The sequence below is a fragment of the Suillus bovinus genome, assembly GCF_016758785.1.
Source record: "Suillus bovinus strain UH-Sbo-P2 chromosome Unknown EDB93scaffold_72, whole genome shotgun sequence".
Lineage (NCBI taxonomy): Eukaryota > Fungi > Basidiomycota > Agaricomycetes > Boletales > Suillaceae > Suillus > Suillus bovinus.
In genome coordinates this window covers 110,618-124,512 of record NW_024542128.1, presented here as the reverse complement: position 1 = coordinate 124,512, position 13,895 = coordinate 110,618, and the positions used below count along the sequence as shown (strand labels likewise).

At 48.2% G+C, this 13,895-nt stretch overlaps 6 protein-coding genes across 6 annotated transcripts; 4 read left to right on the top strand and 2 right to left on the bottom strand.

The window, feature by feature from the left end:
• EDB93DRAFT_1092385 (phosphoglycerate mutase-like protein) lies at positions 1 to 830 on the top strand (the record flags this gene model as incomplete). Its single annotated transcript, XM_041446431.1, has 3 exons — positions 1 to 192; positions 265 to 333; positions 387 to 830. The coding sequence occupies 3 exons, from the start codon at positions 1 to 3 to the stop codon at positions 828 to 830; spliced, it is 705 nt and encodes a 234-aa protein (XP_041303656.1).
• A 1,877-nt stretch (positions 831 to 2,707) lies between these two features.
• Positions 2,708 to 4,502, bottom strand: EDB93DRAFT_1232261 (oxidoreductase; the record flags this gene model as incomplete). The annotated part of the gene is made up of 9 exons (XM_041451299.1): positions 2,708 to 2,730; positions 2,781 to 2,880; positions 2,940 to 3,064; positions 3,114 to 3,290; positions 3,351 to 3,405; positions 3,458 to 3,872; positions 3,919 to 4,153; positions 4,182 to 4,329; positions 4,380 to 4,502. The coding sequence occupies 8 exons, from the start codon at positions 4,500 to 4,502 to the stop codon at positions 2,791 to 2,793; spliced, it is 1,368 nt and encodes a 455-aa protein (XP_041303655.1). The 3' UTR covers positions 2,708 to 2,730; positions 2,781 to 2,790.
• Positions 4,503 to 6,835: 2,333 nt separating this feature from the next.
• On the bottom strand, positions 6,836 to 7,281 carry EDB93DRAFT_1254354 (cytochrome c oxidase assembly protein COX16-domain-containing protein; the record flags this gene model as incomplete). Its single annotated transcript, XM_041453599.1, has 3 exons — positions 6,836 to 6,943; positions 6,997 to 7,065; positions 7,114 to 7,281. 3 exons carry the CDS (start codon positions 7,279 to 7,281, stop codon positions 6,836 to 6,838), a joined length of 345 nt encoding a protein of 114 aa, XP_041303654.1.
• A 181-nt stretch (positions 7,282 to 7,462) lies between these two features.
• Positions 7,463 to 9,215, top strand: EDB93DRAFT_1305581 (Adenylosuccinate synthetase; the record flags this gene model as incomplete). The annotated part of the gene is made up of 8 exons (XM_041454747.1): positions 7,463 to 7,469; positions 7,522 to 7,704; positions 7,760 to 7,855; positions 7,906 to 8,011; positions 8,062 to 8,248; positions 8,300 to 8,578; positions 8,627 to 8,849; positions 8,897 to 9,215. The coding sequence occupies 8 exons, from the start codon at positions 7,463 to 7,465 to the stop codon at positions 9,118 to 9,120; spliced, it is 1,305 nt and encodes a 434-aa protein (XP_041303653.1). The 3' UTR covers positions 9,121 to 9,215.
• Positions 9,216 to 9,318: 103 nt separating this feature from the next.
• On the top strand, positions 9,319 to 10,457 carry EDB93DRAFT_1242592 (uncharacterized protein; the record flags this gene model as incomplete). The annotated part of the gene is made up of 2 exons (XM_041452035.1): positions 9,319 to 10,002; positions 10,053 to 10,457. The coding sequence occupies 2 exons, from the start codon at positions 9,319 to 9,321 to the stop codon at positions 10,455 to 10,457; spliced, it is 1,089 nt and encodes a 362-aa protein (XP_041303652.1).
• An 890-nt stretch (positions 10,458 to 11,347) lies between these two features.
• EDB93DRAFT_831352 (Scd6-like Sm domain-containing protein) lies at positions 11,348 to 12,980 on the top strand. The gene is made up of 5 exons (XM_041457636.1): positions 11,348 to 11,445; positions 11,497 to 11,591; positions 11,641 to 11,668; positions 11,755 to 11,890; positions 11,942 to 12,980. Exons 1-5 carry the CDS (start codon positions 11,426 to 11,428, stop codon positions 12,716 to 12,718), a joined length of 1,056 nt encoding a protein of 351 aa, XP_041303651.1. The 5' UTR covers positions 11,348 to 11,425; the 3' UTR covers positions 12,719 to 12,980.
• The last annotated feature ends 915 nt before the right edge of the window (positions 12,981 to 13,895 follow it).

The following is a 13,895-nucleotide window of genomic DNA, read 5'->3' as shown; positions in this document are numbered from 1 at the left end:
ATGACTCTCCTTGCTCGTGTGTATGTTGTGAGACACGGAGAAACAGACTCAAATCGCAACAGAATAATTCAGGGTCAGCTGGATACAGAGCTCAATGCCACTGGTCTTGCACAAGCTGCGATAACTGCAGAGGCGCTCAAATCTGTCTCATTCGACAAAGCTTTCACGAGTGATCTCCAGCGAGCTTCTAGGGTGAGGACAAACGTTTAAGACTATATATGATACTTACAGGCTTGATGACACTCGATAACTCATATGTCGTAGACTGCCGAGAGGATTCTCCAGTACCACACTGGCACCGAGTTGGTCAAAGACAGCGCGTTGCGAGAAAGGGTGAGGATCGAAATCAACTTTGAACTGTTAAAGAGTTGATCATCTTTGGACAGTTTATGGGCGAATTGCAAGGCAAGAAGGGCCCAATCGACATGGAAGGAAGGAGTGAGTTGTCCTCGATAGAGACAGACGAAGCTCTTGTTGAGCGTTGCATCACTTGGTATAATCGGGTGATAATACCGCACATCTCCGTCGCCAAACCTGACGTCTTAGGGGGCCAATGTCGGAACCTACTCGTTCTATCACATGGAGCGTTCATAGCTACGCTCTTCAGCATCATGATCTACAGCAACCATGTTACTCATCCTGCAGAGTTCAAGCTTAGAGGCCTTCCTTCATTAGGCAATACAAGTATATCCGTTGTAGAATACAGGATAGTTCAAAGAGGGAAGCATAGAGAGGTGGAAGCTAACATATTAAAGTACGGGGACATTTCCCACTTGCGTGGACTGCGTGTAATGGAAGAAAATGCTGATGTAGAAATCTATCAATCATAGCTGCCAATTGAAACTCGTTATATTACCACTGATTTTCGACCACAGGAGTAACGTTGGATCATCGGGTCCAGGTTCTAACTCGATATTCGATTCATCAGTTCTCGTCTTCGAGTACAGCGGCGGGGTGTTTGATATCATCTTCCGAATCGCAGTAGTGCGCTTCATGAAGAATGGTGGATGCGATGAGTTCGTAGGTCACCTGTCCTTGCTTATTGGTGATGGTGCCGTCACGAACGTGATCTGTAGAGAAACAGAGCAGCACCATGCCTGGGGCCAATGTGCCTCAAGCCATGATGGCGGGACGAGGTCCTGGATACGATATCACATTGAGTTCAACGCTCGCCGGCCGATCAGTGCGAGGCCAGCAAACTAACTAGTGAGTCGGACGCTGTAACAGAATTCTGGATGAGGCTGGATAACTTCTACGTCCTTGGCCCATCTGCGGCTGTTCCTATGGAGCCTTTCAAGTTATGCCCCAGCGCAATATAAGAGAACATCATGCTGATTAGTCATATCAATGAGGGCATCATCTGATGCTCCAAACCTTCCTAAACGATCATATCCAGATTCCATATCGTACGCAGCTTACACAAAGACAAATGAATGTGTAACACAGTCAAAGGGCTTCAGGATCTTGCAAGCCGGGGAACTTCGCTCAGCAAGGGAGTAGTATTAAGCATATGCCAGTGAGTTTCTCACCAACACAGTGCCACTTCCAGATAGCAAAACCGTTCCCCACGTAGTGCTGTTGGCAGACTGGCAGCATTCTGCCAAGCGATTACTGCCGCCGTGCTGATAGTAGGTCAGAGGCCCATGAGAAGTCACTTCACTCCCACAGGAGCGTCCACTGGCAGAATGTTCTATGTGAACCCAGCATCTCGCATCCCACGCGGAGTATGCTGGTGGGTCATCGACTAATGTCGAACTTCACCCTCTTGAGCGTTGCTTGGGCGACAGGATAATGATCGGGCTGTCCGAACGTTTATTGTATCAATCTGGCCCTGGAACAACAAGGCATGCGAGTTTGGAACACTTCAACACTCACTGCGGTGTCGATAGTGTACCGATGAGCCGGATGCGTTGCAAAATAAATGACGAATGCACACCTTCAACTGTCCGAGTCTACAGGCCAACATGATATTGGGCGTATTGCTTCAAATGTGACGATCTCAATTGGAAATCTATCCAATGTTAACCCAATGTAAGCGCTATGGGAGGTACTTAGCCAGGAGGAGCGCAAAAATCCTGAATCAAGGTATTTGAAGCTGTTTGTTTGCCTTGCTCTGGATGCCCCGCTCGCAGAAAGCCAGATGATGATGATACATAGGCAAGTTCAGATGAGTTCAAACACCGCTCGATGTGGCTGGCTGTAGCCTGTCATCCGCACGATCATCATCTTGAAACTTCGACTGAAAAAAAAGATGTTTAGAGTCCACCTCAAACTTTGGCTCCAGAATGACCATTTCCTTGGAAGTCTGGATCTTGCTGTACCATGCGCTTTCACGACCGTAAGACGACATGGCACAGCAGGAAAAAAACCGCTATCATCCTGATTTCAACACTCTCACACTCGACTATTCTCAGGCTGTCTTTTCCACTATAGGTCGATACCGCAAAGCCATCTGGTACAGTCCAGAGCTCATGTCAGGAGCGGCATGATTTACATCGGAAAATTATTTTGGTGAATGGTGCAGTTTTTGCAGATGATAAAGAGGATGCCACCAGCTTGGCGAATGACGACAGACTGCATCACAGCGGTGGAAACTTGTGTATCACTCCCGCCTCACCGCATTGCCAAGGCTTAGTCTGTAGCCCCATCGTCATCGTGATCTGTCATGTTTTCTTCGTCTGCTCCTTTGGCAAGCACATCGTCCTGACTTGATTTGCGTTGCTTGCGCGACTGCTTGGATGTTCATGAGGTGAAGGAGGTTGGTAGGTGAAGATACTCACAACGGTAGCGCTACCCCAGAGAATCTAAATTTACAAACCAGATCATATTACCGAGACCAGTGGAGTAGAGAAGGTGGTCTACATCGACGACTTCACCAATGTACGTGTGCCTATTCCATAGTCTACCTTGACCAATAGTTCATCTCGTTTACCTGTCAGGTCATTCACATCACTAAATCCACACAAACCCATCGTCACGTGTAAATCACAGATGCTTTGCATCAAGATTTGCTCTACTCCCGCTTGGCCGGCTATCGCAAGCCCATAAACAATCGGTCGTGCAACTGAACAAAGATTATAAGATGGAAACAAAAAGGACGGTGGATGACATACTTAAAACACCCTGTGCTCCGATTGCAAGAGCCTTAATTATGTCGCTTCCTGTTCGAATTCCGGAATCGAATAGGACAGTTAGTTTGCCCGATTTTTGCGCGTCAAGAACTTTCTGTGAGCGCATGATCATGTCAAGAGCGTCCAATGAAGCTATCGCGCCATCTATCTGACGACCTCCTAGATATCCCAATTCAACACAGTGGCGAACAAACAGACAACGTCGACAGTGATACGTACCGTGATTAGAGACAACAATCCCATCGATGCCCATGTCGATCGCCTTCTCCGCGTCCTGGTGATACTTTGCGTCAGCGATAGCTCGTAGCGACTCTGGGTGAACGCACGTTGACAGCTTGTATCCCCTTGAGCAAGATGGGACCATCCCAGCTGTCCTTGACGAATTGAAGGTCCTCCCATGTTCTGAAGATCCCAGACCCTGTCTCGGCAAGCCACTGGCTTGCAAGGAACATCGATTGTTTCGTTTCTTCGTCACCTGCAGCGGCTTTCTTTCTGATCTCTTCCTGATCAAATGGAAATTTTGGACGCTCATGTCGAGCAACGAGTCCATGGCGTTTCATAAAGACTGGGTCCGCCATACCCTGTTGGACGCCGAATCCATGTCCCGCTGGGCTGTATCCGATGCGGTGGTCGTGTGATCGCCATCCAATAATCATCGTGTCAACCGTGATAACAAGAGCAGTATACCCATTTTCCTTCGCACGTTTGAGGACGGACAATGCCACATCGGAAGAACGAGGCCTGTAATGTACTCAGGTTTCGCTGTATGATACAAGACGGTACTCACCAGTAAAACTGATACCATCGTTGGCCATTCGGCCCATTGGCTTCTGCTACATCCTCAAGGGACCGCGACGAAGAAGAACTTAGGACCATCGGTACACCGACTGCTGCAGCTGCACGAGCTGTTGCAAGCTCTCCGTCGGCATGCACTAGACCTTGTTTGCCGACTGGTCCTACGAATATTGGTGAAGAGACTTTCATACCCAAAATTGTCGTCTGATGGAAGGGATTAGGCAGTCCTTGGTATCGACCATTTTCAACGCGCACTTGCCTCAACATTGCGCAATGTGGCGTTTTTTAACACGCGTGGGACGAGCTTCCACCTTTCAAATGCCTTCCTATTAGCATCGTCGGTCGAACAGGTACCTGCACTCTTCAGTGTATACAGAAATGCAACTGTCAAAACTCGTTCAGGCTCAGCTCTACCATCCGAATGCTGCAACATACTAGAGTTGTCCTTCATACCTCGCGGGCTTTGTCCTCGATTTCCTGGACATCGACCGTACCGAGTACCGGGCCCTTGCCCGAACTATAAATTTGCGACAACCAAGAAATCCATTTGTTAGGTGGTGGAGGTTGAGACGCCATAGACATTCTTGTTTTGCAGCTGTGAGTTCAACCTGCTACTAGCAAAGGTTATTGCTGAAAGAACCCTTCCCCGAGCTTCATATATTCGAGTCTGATTGCGTGGCATGTAATTTCCGAAGATAACGCCCAAAAGGTCTCAGCTGATCCCAGCACCGACCATCACAGATCATGATTCATAGAGGTGTATGAAATCAACAAAAGGCATACGGATTGGGGTTTGACAGCCAAAAATGGATAGGTGTGTCTGTCATAGTCGAATCCTGCCGAATTTATGACATCCTCTGACTTATTTGAGCAGTGTAGTAATCACGCGAGCTCGGGCAACGATAGGCTATCGGGAAGCAGCAACAATGCACCCCGAAGTCAGACTCAAGAACATCTTTGCCGGACTCGGGCTTGCTGGTGCTTCAAAAATGCAGGCTATTAGTCCCGCAGATTGCCAGCAGGAGAGGTTACTCTGTTGGTAGTATGAGCAGTATTCTGTGGGTAGAATCCGGCAGAGTGCCAAGCTCCTGCAGAAGACCACAGCGAAAGATTTTCCAACAAACTTCCACACTGTACTCACCATCTTATACAAAGTTGTTCCCCACGCGTGGAAGGCCTAGTTTATGATTTTGCAGAATCAGAGCCTGTTGACTAAGGTCTTCCACAGACATCTGTTGGACTGTGCCTCATTCACGTTTGGGGCAACAAACTCTGACCAGGCGTGATCTGCTTCGTATGCTGCTTTTCATAAAACTGGGACTCCAGTCGTGATCTGATAAGCTTGTCGCGTACTCAGATGCTCATCTTTTCATACTCCATGTATAGCTCATTTGCGTCCGAAACCATTTGTTAACGCTTTGCAAGCGTGCATTCAGAAATTAATGTGTTCTCATGCACCGTGGCGCCTAAGCACTCGCGCGATACACTGAAAGCGCCACAACTGGGTACACACACATTGACACGTAACCAAGCTTGAATTTTTATCTCTGCAGATTCAATCTACCGGTATCATAATCTATCAGGTAAAATCCTGCAGCCTGGCATTGTGATGCACAATACTATATCCCCCCTCGGATAGGTATTATGTTTACCAGTTAGCACTTGCCACTTTCGTGCCCGCAGAATATCACCCGAGTCAGATAGGCTACGGCCCGACTTCAGTATACCCTGGTGCCAGATATCATTTTAATAACATAGAAGAAGCCTCCGGTCGTTGTAAGCAAAACTTTAGAGGTATTGGAAGTATTCATTTTAAAAGGCGGCGCGGGTACATAATATTTGTACCTCGCTCATCCGAAGTTTGATAATTCATTATTGGTCATTGACCCGCATACTCCACGTGGACCATCGGGAGTCTGGTTAGACACATCTCACTAGATCTTTGATCATTCTGCCTCTTTCTTTCCGTTGGGAACGGTTTTACTCTCTGGTGAATGTATCAGTATGAACTTTACATGTGCTTCAAACACCCTGAGGCTTGTCATGGTTCTCCGGCAAGACCCTGAAACCCTTAGACCGTGTTGTGCGGTATCAGCTGTAGATGAGCTTCGTTGTCGAGCGATGAAGCTTTGAAGCCTCTCGTGCAAGACACCATAATGTTGTTGAAGAGTTTTCCTCGTCATCACACGAGGCTCCACTCACTAATTTCTGCAACCCTGGCATTTTAGACCGTATCTTTGTCTCCGTCGAGAATCGGATCACTGAAAATCATATGACGACATGATATCCATCCGGGCACCATGGCATTCGAGGTCATGCCGCGTGTGGACATGCTGACTCACTGCTATTGCAGAGTCGGTTGCGGTGCATGCGGTACTCGGGAGTCATTAGAGCCTCTTCGTTTGGTATCGCTCCAATTTGGGAGTTCACAGATGTATTAGGAAGGCGTTTTTCGCCCGTTGCTCAGAAAATCCATGAAGGACTGACTATATTGACCGACTGTAACAACCCTGTTGCTCACGCGCTGGTGAGTAAATAGCCCACCACGAAGAATGACAGATAAAAGCAGACAAACAAAGAGTCTTTATCTTGGTCTATGACTCACGATATAAAGATAGCTGTACATGATATGTCGTCGCTATGTCATCCCGGAACAATATGGCGCATCAGAATAACAATATGGAGTAGCAGTGTGACAGAATAGAAAGGACTAAGGTACACTCGCTCCTGATCTGCGCATCGTCGTATGCGGTAGAGTTGATGTGCAACAGTGAGTTATGTCCGCGTATTCCCACTGCTACGAGAGCTGAGGTATCGCCTATCACACAAGTCGGAGCGAAGGTTGCATCGAGCACGGGACGCCGAGTGGCTAAGAGTGTAGCGATTCACAGCCGGCATTCTGAGACATATCAAGACTTGGCTGGAGGCTCGGTGGGGGGAACACCCAGTTCCGGGAAGTCATTGGGTCTTGCAATTCTTTTGGGTTCCCAATCTTGCTCTCCAGCAGCACTTAATTTCTGATACATTCACACTAGTAAGACCTTGAAAAACTTGCTTAACGAAAACTCACATAGTATTCCTCCCTAATGTCAAACTTTTTCTTCTTGCGATCGAGACCTAGAGCTTGCTCGTTGCTCATCTATGAGAAATTAAGTACATGATATGATTCCGTATGATTAAGTCAAACCTGTTTGACTTTGTGGTCCTGTAGGTCATATCGAGTTTGCGTGAAAGTCTGAAGACCAAACGAGGCGCCAACTACGATGAGAAGAAAAGGAATACCGAACAGTGCAGGATATCGCTTCAACCTCGACTGAAACGGTGACAGATTGACGGGCTTCGAGGGAAATGGCATATGATGTTCAACCTGGTCAGTGGTGGTGGTAGTAGTCAACGGAACGGGGTGTTGACTGCCTTTTCCGGATGATTCAGACTTATCCGAAGATGTCCGATGATCAAGTCATCGATCTCATTTCTTTTCCACATCGCAGCTTCTGCCAACTGACTCAACCCGTATCACAGAAGCTCCTTTGTCCATGAGCGGTATGTCAGTCTTTTCAGCACCACCGACCTTTGATTACCGATCCTGTTGCAGTAACTGTCGTTCTTGGTTCACAATGGGGAGATGAAGGCAAAGGCAAGCTGGTCGATATCCTATCGGCTGACTTCGACGTCTGCGCGCGATGCGCAGGCGGTAATAATGCCGGACACACAATCGTTGTCCCCATTGGACCGGAGAAGGTGAAGACTACCTTTGCTTTCCATCTTCTCCCAAGCGGTTCGTGATCAGTTCTCATAGTCTTTTGTATGGTATTGATCTATCAATTCGGTAGGCCTTGTAAACCCAACATGTGTGGGACTGATTGGTTCTGGAGTCGTTGTCCATGTGCCTTCCTTTTTTAATGAACTGGACGCCTTGGAACAGCAAGGTCAGTTTCATCATGGTCGAATGTGCTTTAGCGATGACCAGGTTACTCAGGCCTGAACTGCTCGAACAGAATATTTCTTTCAGATAGAGCTCATCTTGTGTTCGATTTTCATCAAATCGTAGACGGCTTGAAGGAAGTGGAGCTTGGTGGTTCCAGGTATGAACATATAATTCTTCATTCCATTCTTATCATTAACAAACCTGCAGCATCGGAACCACGAAGAAAGGGATAGGCCCGGCTTACTCCGGGAAAGCCTCTCGTTCGGGCCTCCGAGTGCATCACCTTTTTGATCATGATACCTTTGCTCACAAGTTTCGCAAAATTGTGGAGGGTCGTTTTAAACGCTATGGTCATTTCGAATATGATACAGAAGGCGAGATTGCGCGCTACAAGGTCGTATCTCTCATGATCTCCCGTTAAGTATCGTCGCTGAACATGACGTAGGTTCTTGCACAGCGACTAAAGCCTTTCGTTGTCGATAGTGTAGAGTATATTCACAGCGCGCTGGCAGCGCACAAGAAGGTCCTTGTCGAAGGTGCAAATGCGCTCATGCTTGACCTGGATTTCGGGACGTACCCCTACGTTACCTCATCGTCCACCACAATTGGTGGTGTATGCACTGGTCTTGGCATACCTCCTAAAGCGATTGGGCACACCATTGGAGTTATCAAGGCATATACCACTCGGGTTGGAGGAGGACCATTTCCAACTGAGCAGCTTAACGTTCGTCTTCTTGCAACAATACATACTTATGTATTCACATATTTTCAGGACATTGGCGTCCACTTCCAAGAAGTTGGAAAGGAGTATGGTACTACCACAGGCCGAAGGAGACGTTGTGGCTGGCTGGATCTTGTCGTCATGAAGCACTCATGCCTCATAAATGGATATGATTCGCTCAACTTGACGAAGCTAGATGTCTTGGATGAATTAGAGGACATCAAAATCGGGGTCAAGTACATGATCGACGACAAAGAACTCCAATATTTCCCAGGTGAGTTGACCATAGGACAAAGCGACGCATCGTTCACAATCCATCAGCCGATCTTGATGTTCTGGCCAAAGTCACAGTGGTCTATGTGACACTTCCTGGATGGAAGACCCAGATAACCTCCATAACATCGTTTGACGACCTCCCAGATAAATGCAAGAGTTACGTAGGGTTCATTGAGAATTTCTTGGGCACGCCTATTGAGTGGATAGGTGTCGGACCAGGACGTGAAAGCATGTTGAAGAAGACTGGCAGGATATTAATGTCGAATTAGCATGCAATACAAGTTCGAACTACAGCTGAACAAAGCATCAGACTATTTTAGTAACATATTCTCACGCTCACTAGTTGTTCTGCGTAACTGTGTTTGTCCCCCCTTCGTCACTCTCTGTCACGACGACGGTCACCCTCGCTGAAGACGCCGTAACAAGCGTCACATCTAAGGCTCGGTCACATCTGGACAATGCATGCAATGGACCCAGGGGCTCATCATAATCCATCACAGAGCACCCTCACACCAGTTTCGTCTTCCCGTAGACGTTCGCGAGAAAATGAGACGCCCCAACAAAGGCAAAAACGAGAGAAAGCTGCGGAGCGGCAGCGCAGGAAACGCGAGCGTGATCGTACTGTCAATAACATCAATGCAATAATGGCATTTACACAACCTACGGATGCCCAGCCTCTTCCCCAGCCTCAGCCATCTCAACCGCCCACTCCGACTTTTACCGGTCAAGAAATGTCGCCCGAGGAACTTTCTAGGCGCGAAAGAGTCAGGGCCGCCGCCCGGGAACGGCAGCGTAAACACCGGAGTCTCGTTAAACAGCGAAAGATGCGAGAGCTAGGCCTGGATATGCCCAATGATATGATGCAGGGGATGGAAGAGTACAGAGTAAATGGAGACGGCCAGTATCAACAAGTGCTTCCCCATGAGATGCCGCACCCGCCGCATCCAATGAACCCGCAAGACCCATCTTTCCCTCAAGCACCACCTCCACAACTTACTGGTGGACAAAATTTTGCTTCGACGCTACTCCTATCTTTTTCCTGCGCACCCCTTCTTAAGCAACATCTTCTAAGGACATTGGCGATCACGAGCGAAGAACTCGCTTCCTTGGAACCAGTCATAGCAGAAGCCTTTGATCAATGGGATCATCAAGTATGAACCACTGTATCTCATAGTTGCCGAAATAACTCACCAAATATTAGCGTCGCATGCACTACGCTCAACAAGCTGCAGCCAAAGCTGCAGATGGCTCTATTCCTGGACCATCGACTGCCCCATTCCCAAATGTTGATATGGCCGACCCTGCTAGCAGTGGGTTTGGGGAACCTCCTCAGCCCCACCCCAGTGAATTTCGTGCTCGATTCCATCGCCCTTTAGTGGCACCATCCCCTTTCCGCAATTTCAATCCGGACACTTCTACGACTGCTACGACTTCCACGCCGACTTCAACCACGACCTCTGGACCTCCGTCAGACCCAATAGATCCACATCTTACCGCCGTAACACCTGCTGACACCAGACAAAAGAGTGTGACAGCTTTGGATCCAGACTTTGGACAAGCTAAAGGAGAGGCGGAAGGGGTAGCAGTAAGGTTGGAGAGGTCGTGACTTCTTTTAACTTCTGGTCGTGATCACATGCACATCACATAGCACGTGTAGCCTTTTATATCGCATTTCCTGTCTCTCACATACTTATACTAGCATCGCACCATAACTGTAGGTTAGTGTACTGGGCTCTTCGAGGCTGTAGTATCCTTGTCTCGGTGCCTGACAGTATTTTACGTGTCTCCATAATTTGGGGTGCACACTTATTTAAAAGTTTGGGCGGTTACCCTCAAGTTTCCCCTGGTATCATGAAGGAGCATGGTTTTGGTTGCGAACTGTAGAAGAACTATCTGCAAGTATATAAAAGTAGAATGCATGATGTATTTGTGATAGTTACCAGTCCGAATCGTGGCATGAAGCAAGCAGGCGGCGAGTCCGAAGCTATACGGTTCATATTATGGTTTTCAACGTGAAGAGTGTCGCACTAGGCCTCAGACTTACCTAGAACATATTTTGCAATTTGTTGAAACGCATGATTGATGCTTCTTCCGAAACCCACAGGTGGACAGATGAAATCCCCCGTACTTTGAAGAACTCATCAAACGTTGGGGCATCGACGTATAGCACCGTAGTCCTTGACCTTGAATCATACGATGATGTGTCCGGTCACTAAAATCAATGATGATTAATTCAATGGAGATCAATGTGAAACTCACAGATGCATTGCACCTTTCAGGTAAATACGCTTTTCTCAGTTTCAACCTGCAGCCACTCACCAGTGACTAGCGAACTGTCATGCACCAGTGCAAATCGCCTCTCCGACCCTGTAGATAGTCAATGTGCCCCTGGCAGAACTTTTCAGCTTTACCCTGAGTTCCTGACTCTTGCTTCAAGGTCAATTGTTATGCTACCAAAGTAGGAAGGTCGTGTTGAAACTAATTGAAGCTCCGTTTCAAAAAGGCCGAATTCGAGCAGCGGTGATACGAAATACAGAAAGCAATTCCTTACAGTTCTAGCCTTTGACGACGACCATGGCGCTGAGCTTTATAGGGTATGTGGGTTTCTACTCATTTCGAAATTGTTGCTAATCACTACTACTCAGAAAACCAATTTCTCTCATATCTCATTCTGATGTACGGTATCGAGGAATACTGGCGGGTATTGACCCCGCTGCATCCACGATCCAACTCTCAAATGGTGAGTTTCACTTTCTGCGGCTCTCCAGATGGTCTTATATGGCTGCTAGTGTTTTCTATGGGTACGGAGTCCAGAAGGTGAGTCATTGCCCTTGTTGTAACACCTCCAGTTTCTGCCTCGCCTTCTCCTCGTGACGCGTAATCTGACATCCAACTCGCGTCAGGCCACCCTCGGAATTCATTCCTCCCGTCCAAGAACCATACCAATACATAATTTTTCGCGCGTCTGAGGTCAAAGATCTTGCAGTCGATGAACCAGCTCCGCTTCGTAGTGTTCACGATGACCCTGCAGTGCTGGGAGTGAGTGATGTTCTCCTACCTTGAGCACATCATAGTAATTCAATATCGTAGGCGTCCGCTCCTGGAACACAATCCCAGTACAATGCATACGGTCCTCAATACCAACAGCCTGTCGTAGCTCAGCCCCCACCGCCACAAGCTCAGGCTCCCGCCTATGCTCAGCCTGTGCCGGTGCAAGATGAGCCAGCTCCTCCGATGGCCTCCGCCGTGCCACAGAATGATGCGCCAGGGCCTAGTACTGGCCCGAGTCGTGTTAGTTCGGTGCACACTGCTGCCGCATCAATGGAAACAGTTCAGCGCGCTTTGGGAGACTTGCGTGGATCTGGAAATACCGCGCCCGTGCATGGAGGTCGTGGTGGCCGGCGTGGTGGTCATCACGCTCATGGTGGAGAGACAAAAGATATCAAGGTGCCTTCGACGGATTTCGATTTCCAGAGCTCCAACGCTCGGTTTGACAAGACGGCAGTTGCACCAAAGAAGAAGGATGGTGATAATGAGAATGGCGTTTCCTCCGACCGTGACTCGCCAACGGACAAAAAGGATGAGAAAGACGAGGTTGCCTATAACCCAACGAAATCGTTTTTCGATTCTTTATCATCCTCAACGCAAGCTGGTCCGCCACCAACACGAGGCACCGGTGGACGGCGAGGTGGCGGAGGTAGAAATCGTAGGGAGGAAGAAAGAGAGCGCAATGTCGCTACATTTGGTGAGCCTGGGGGTGTAGGACTGATGGGTCCGGGCGCTTATGTCGGAGGTTGGGGTGGATATGGACGACGAGGGGGACGTCCAAGGGGACGTGGTACGCCGCCTTCCGTTGGGGGCCGCTAGCTACCCATAATTCTTACTCGCACCAGTTGTCTGTTCATCTTTGTTGTTTCAGGCTATTAATCACTTGTCACCCCAGTATTAGCATTCCCATACTCCATTCGTGTCGGAGGCTATACACCCTCTAAAGGGGTTCGCATGTACTTTTGCTGACACGGCATGCAACATATACATCTCGTTGCAGAATTGAGGCAAGATTTTCTTGTTCCAGACTCCCAATCTCAAGAGCCGGCGTGCTTTTGAACAGATGTTAAAGTCAACTCGAAAGTACGACAGGGCTTCAATATTAACGATGCGGGGCCTCTCACGCGAGAGTGGTGATAGTTGCAGTAAAATGAGATATAAGTAGTGATCATCGATCAATGATTCAGTGATGTGTGCATTCCGAAATAGATCGGCTCTCTATCTTTTAAAAACCATATGTTACCATTCAACAGACATGCTTTACATCCTGCCTGCTCCTGCAGTCACTAGCTATGTCACCGCCGGTTGACTTACAGCACATCAAGACTGGATACTAGCACGTCTACGCCAAGATCTAGCGCCAAACCCTCACCGCGCTGCAGTCGACATTCCCTCCCTCGTTGCTTGTTCTTATCAATCCTCTTTGAGATCACGGAATCCGTCGGTGCTGATTTTCGTAGGCTATGGGAGGTGAAAGCGCGCCGAGGCTCGGGGGCAGAATTCGGAGCAGCTCCAGTAGCTCACCGATGGACATTTAAGAGAGGTGGCAGAACCGCACATAGTGTGTACGCGCGAGGGCGATAACCTTTGGCCTGAGAATGTCGAGGAAGTATGGTAGTTGAGGCCGGTGGATGGGTTCATGGGGACTTGAAGTTGTGTTTCCCACCCTGTTGGGAGCCGGACTGACGTTTGTGTACTCGATATCAGTATCTAATTTTAGTCTCACCGTCAGTGTCTTCCTACAGCCTCCAGTTCAAACTCTCATAGTCGCTGTAAGGATGTACACGAGCAAGCAAGTACGTTGTAAGTACAACATCTGTTTGATTGGTGAGGAGCCATTCTCTAATTAGCGAGTGAGTCTAGATACGATGGTTCCCACTGCCCGCATCAATGAAGTCGTTCAGTTTTCCCATTGGCTAAAAGAACAATCGAACACGCGTATGTTTCGTCGAACATCCAAATTCAAACCCAGATTTGCCATTTCAGTCGGGTACTG

Coding starts and splice junctions, on each gene's coding strand:
- EDB93DRAFT_831352 (XM_041457636.1), top strand. CDS start 11,426: ATGGCGCTGAGCTTTATAGG. Junction 11,592..11,640: donor CACGATCCAACTCTCAAATG/GTGAGTTTCACT, acceptor TATGGCTGCTAG/TGTTTTCTATGGGTACGGAG. Junction 11,669..11,754: donor ATGGGTACGGAGTCCAGAAG/GTGAGTCATTGC, acceptor AACTCGCGTCAG/GCCACCCTCGGAATTCATTC.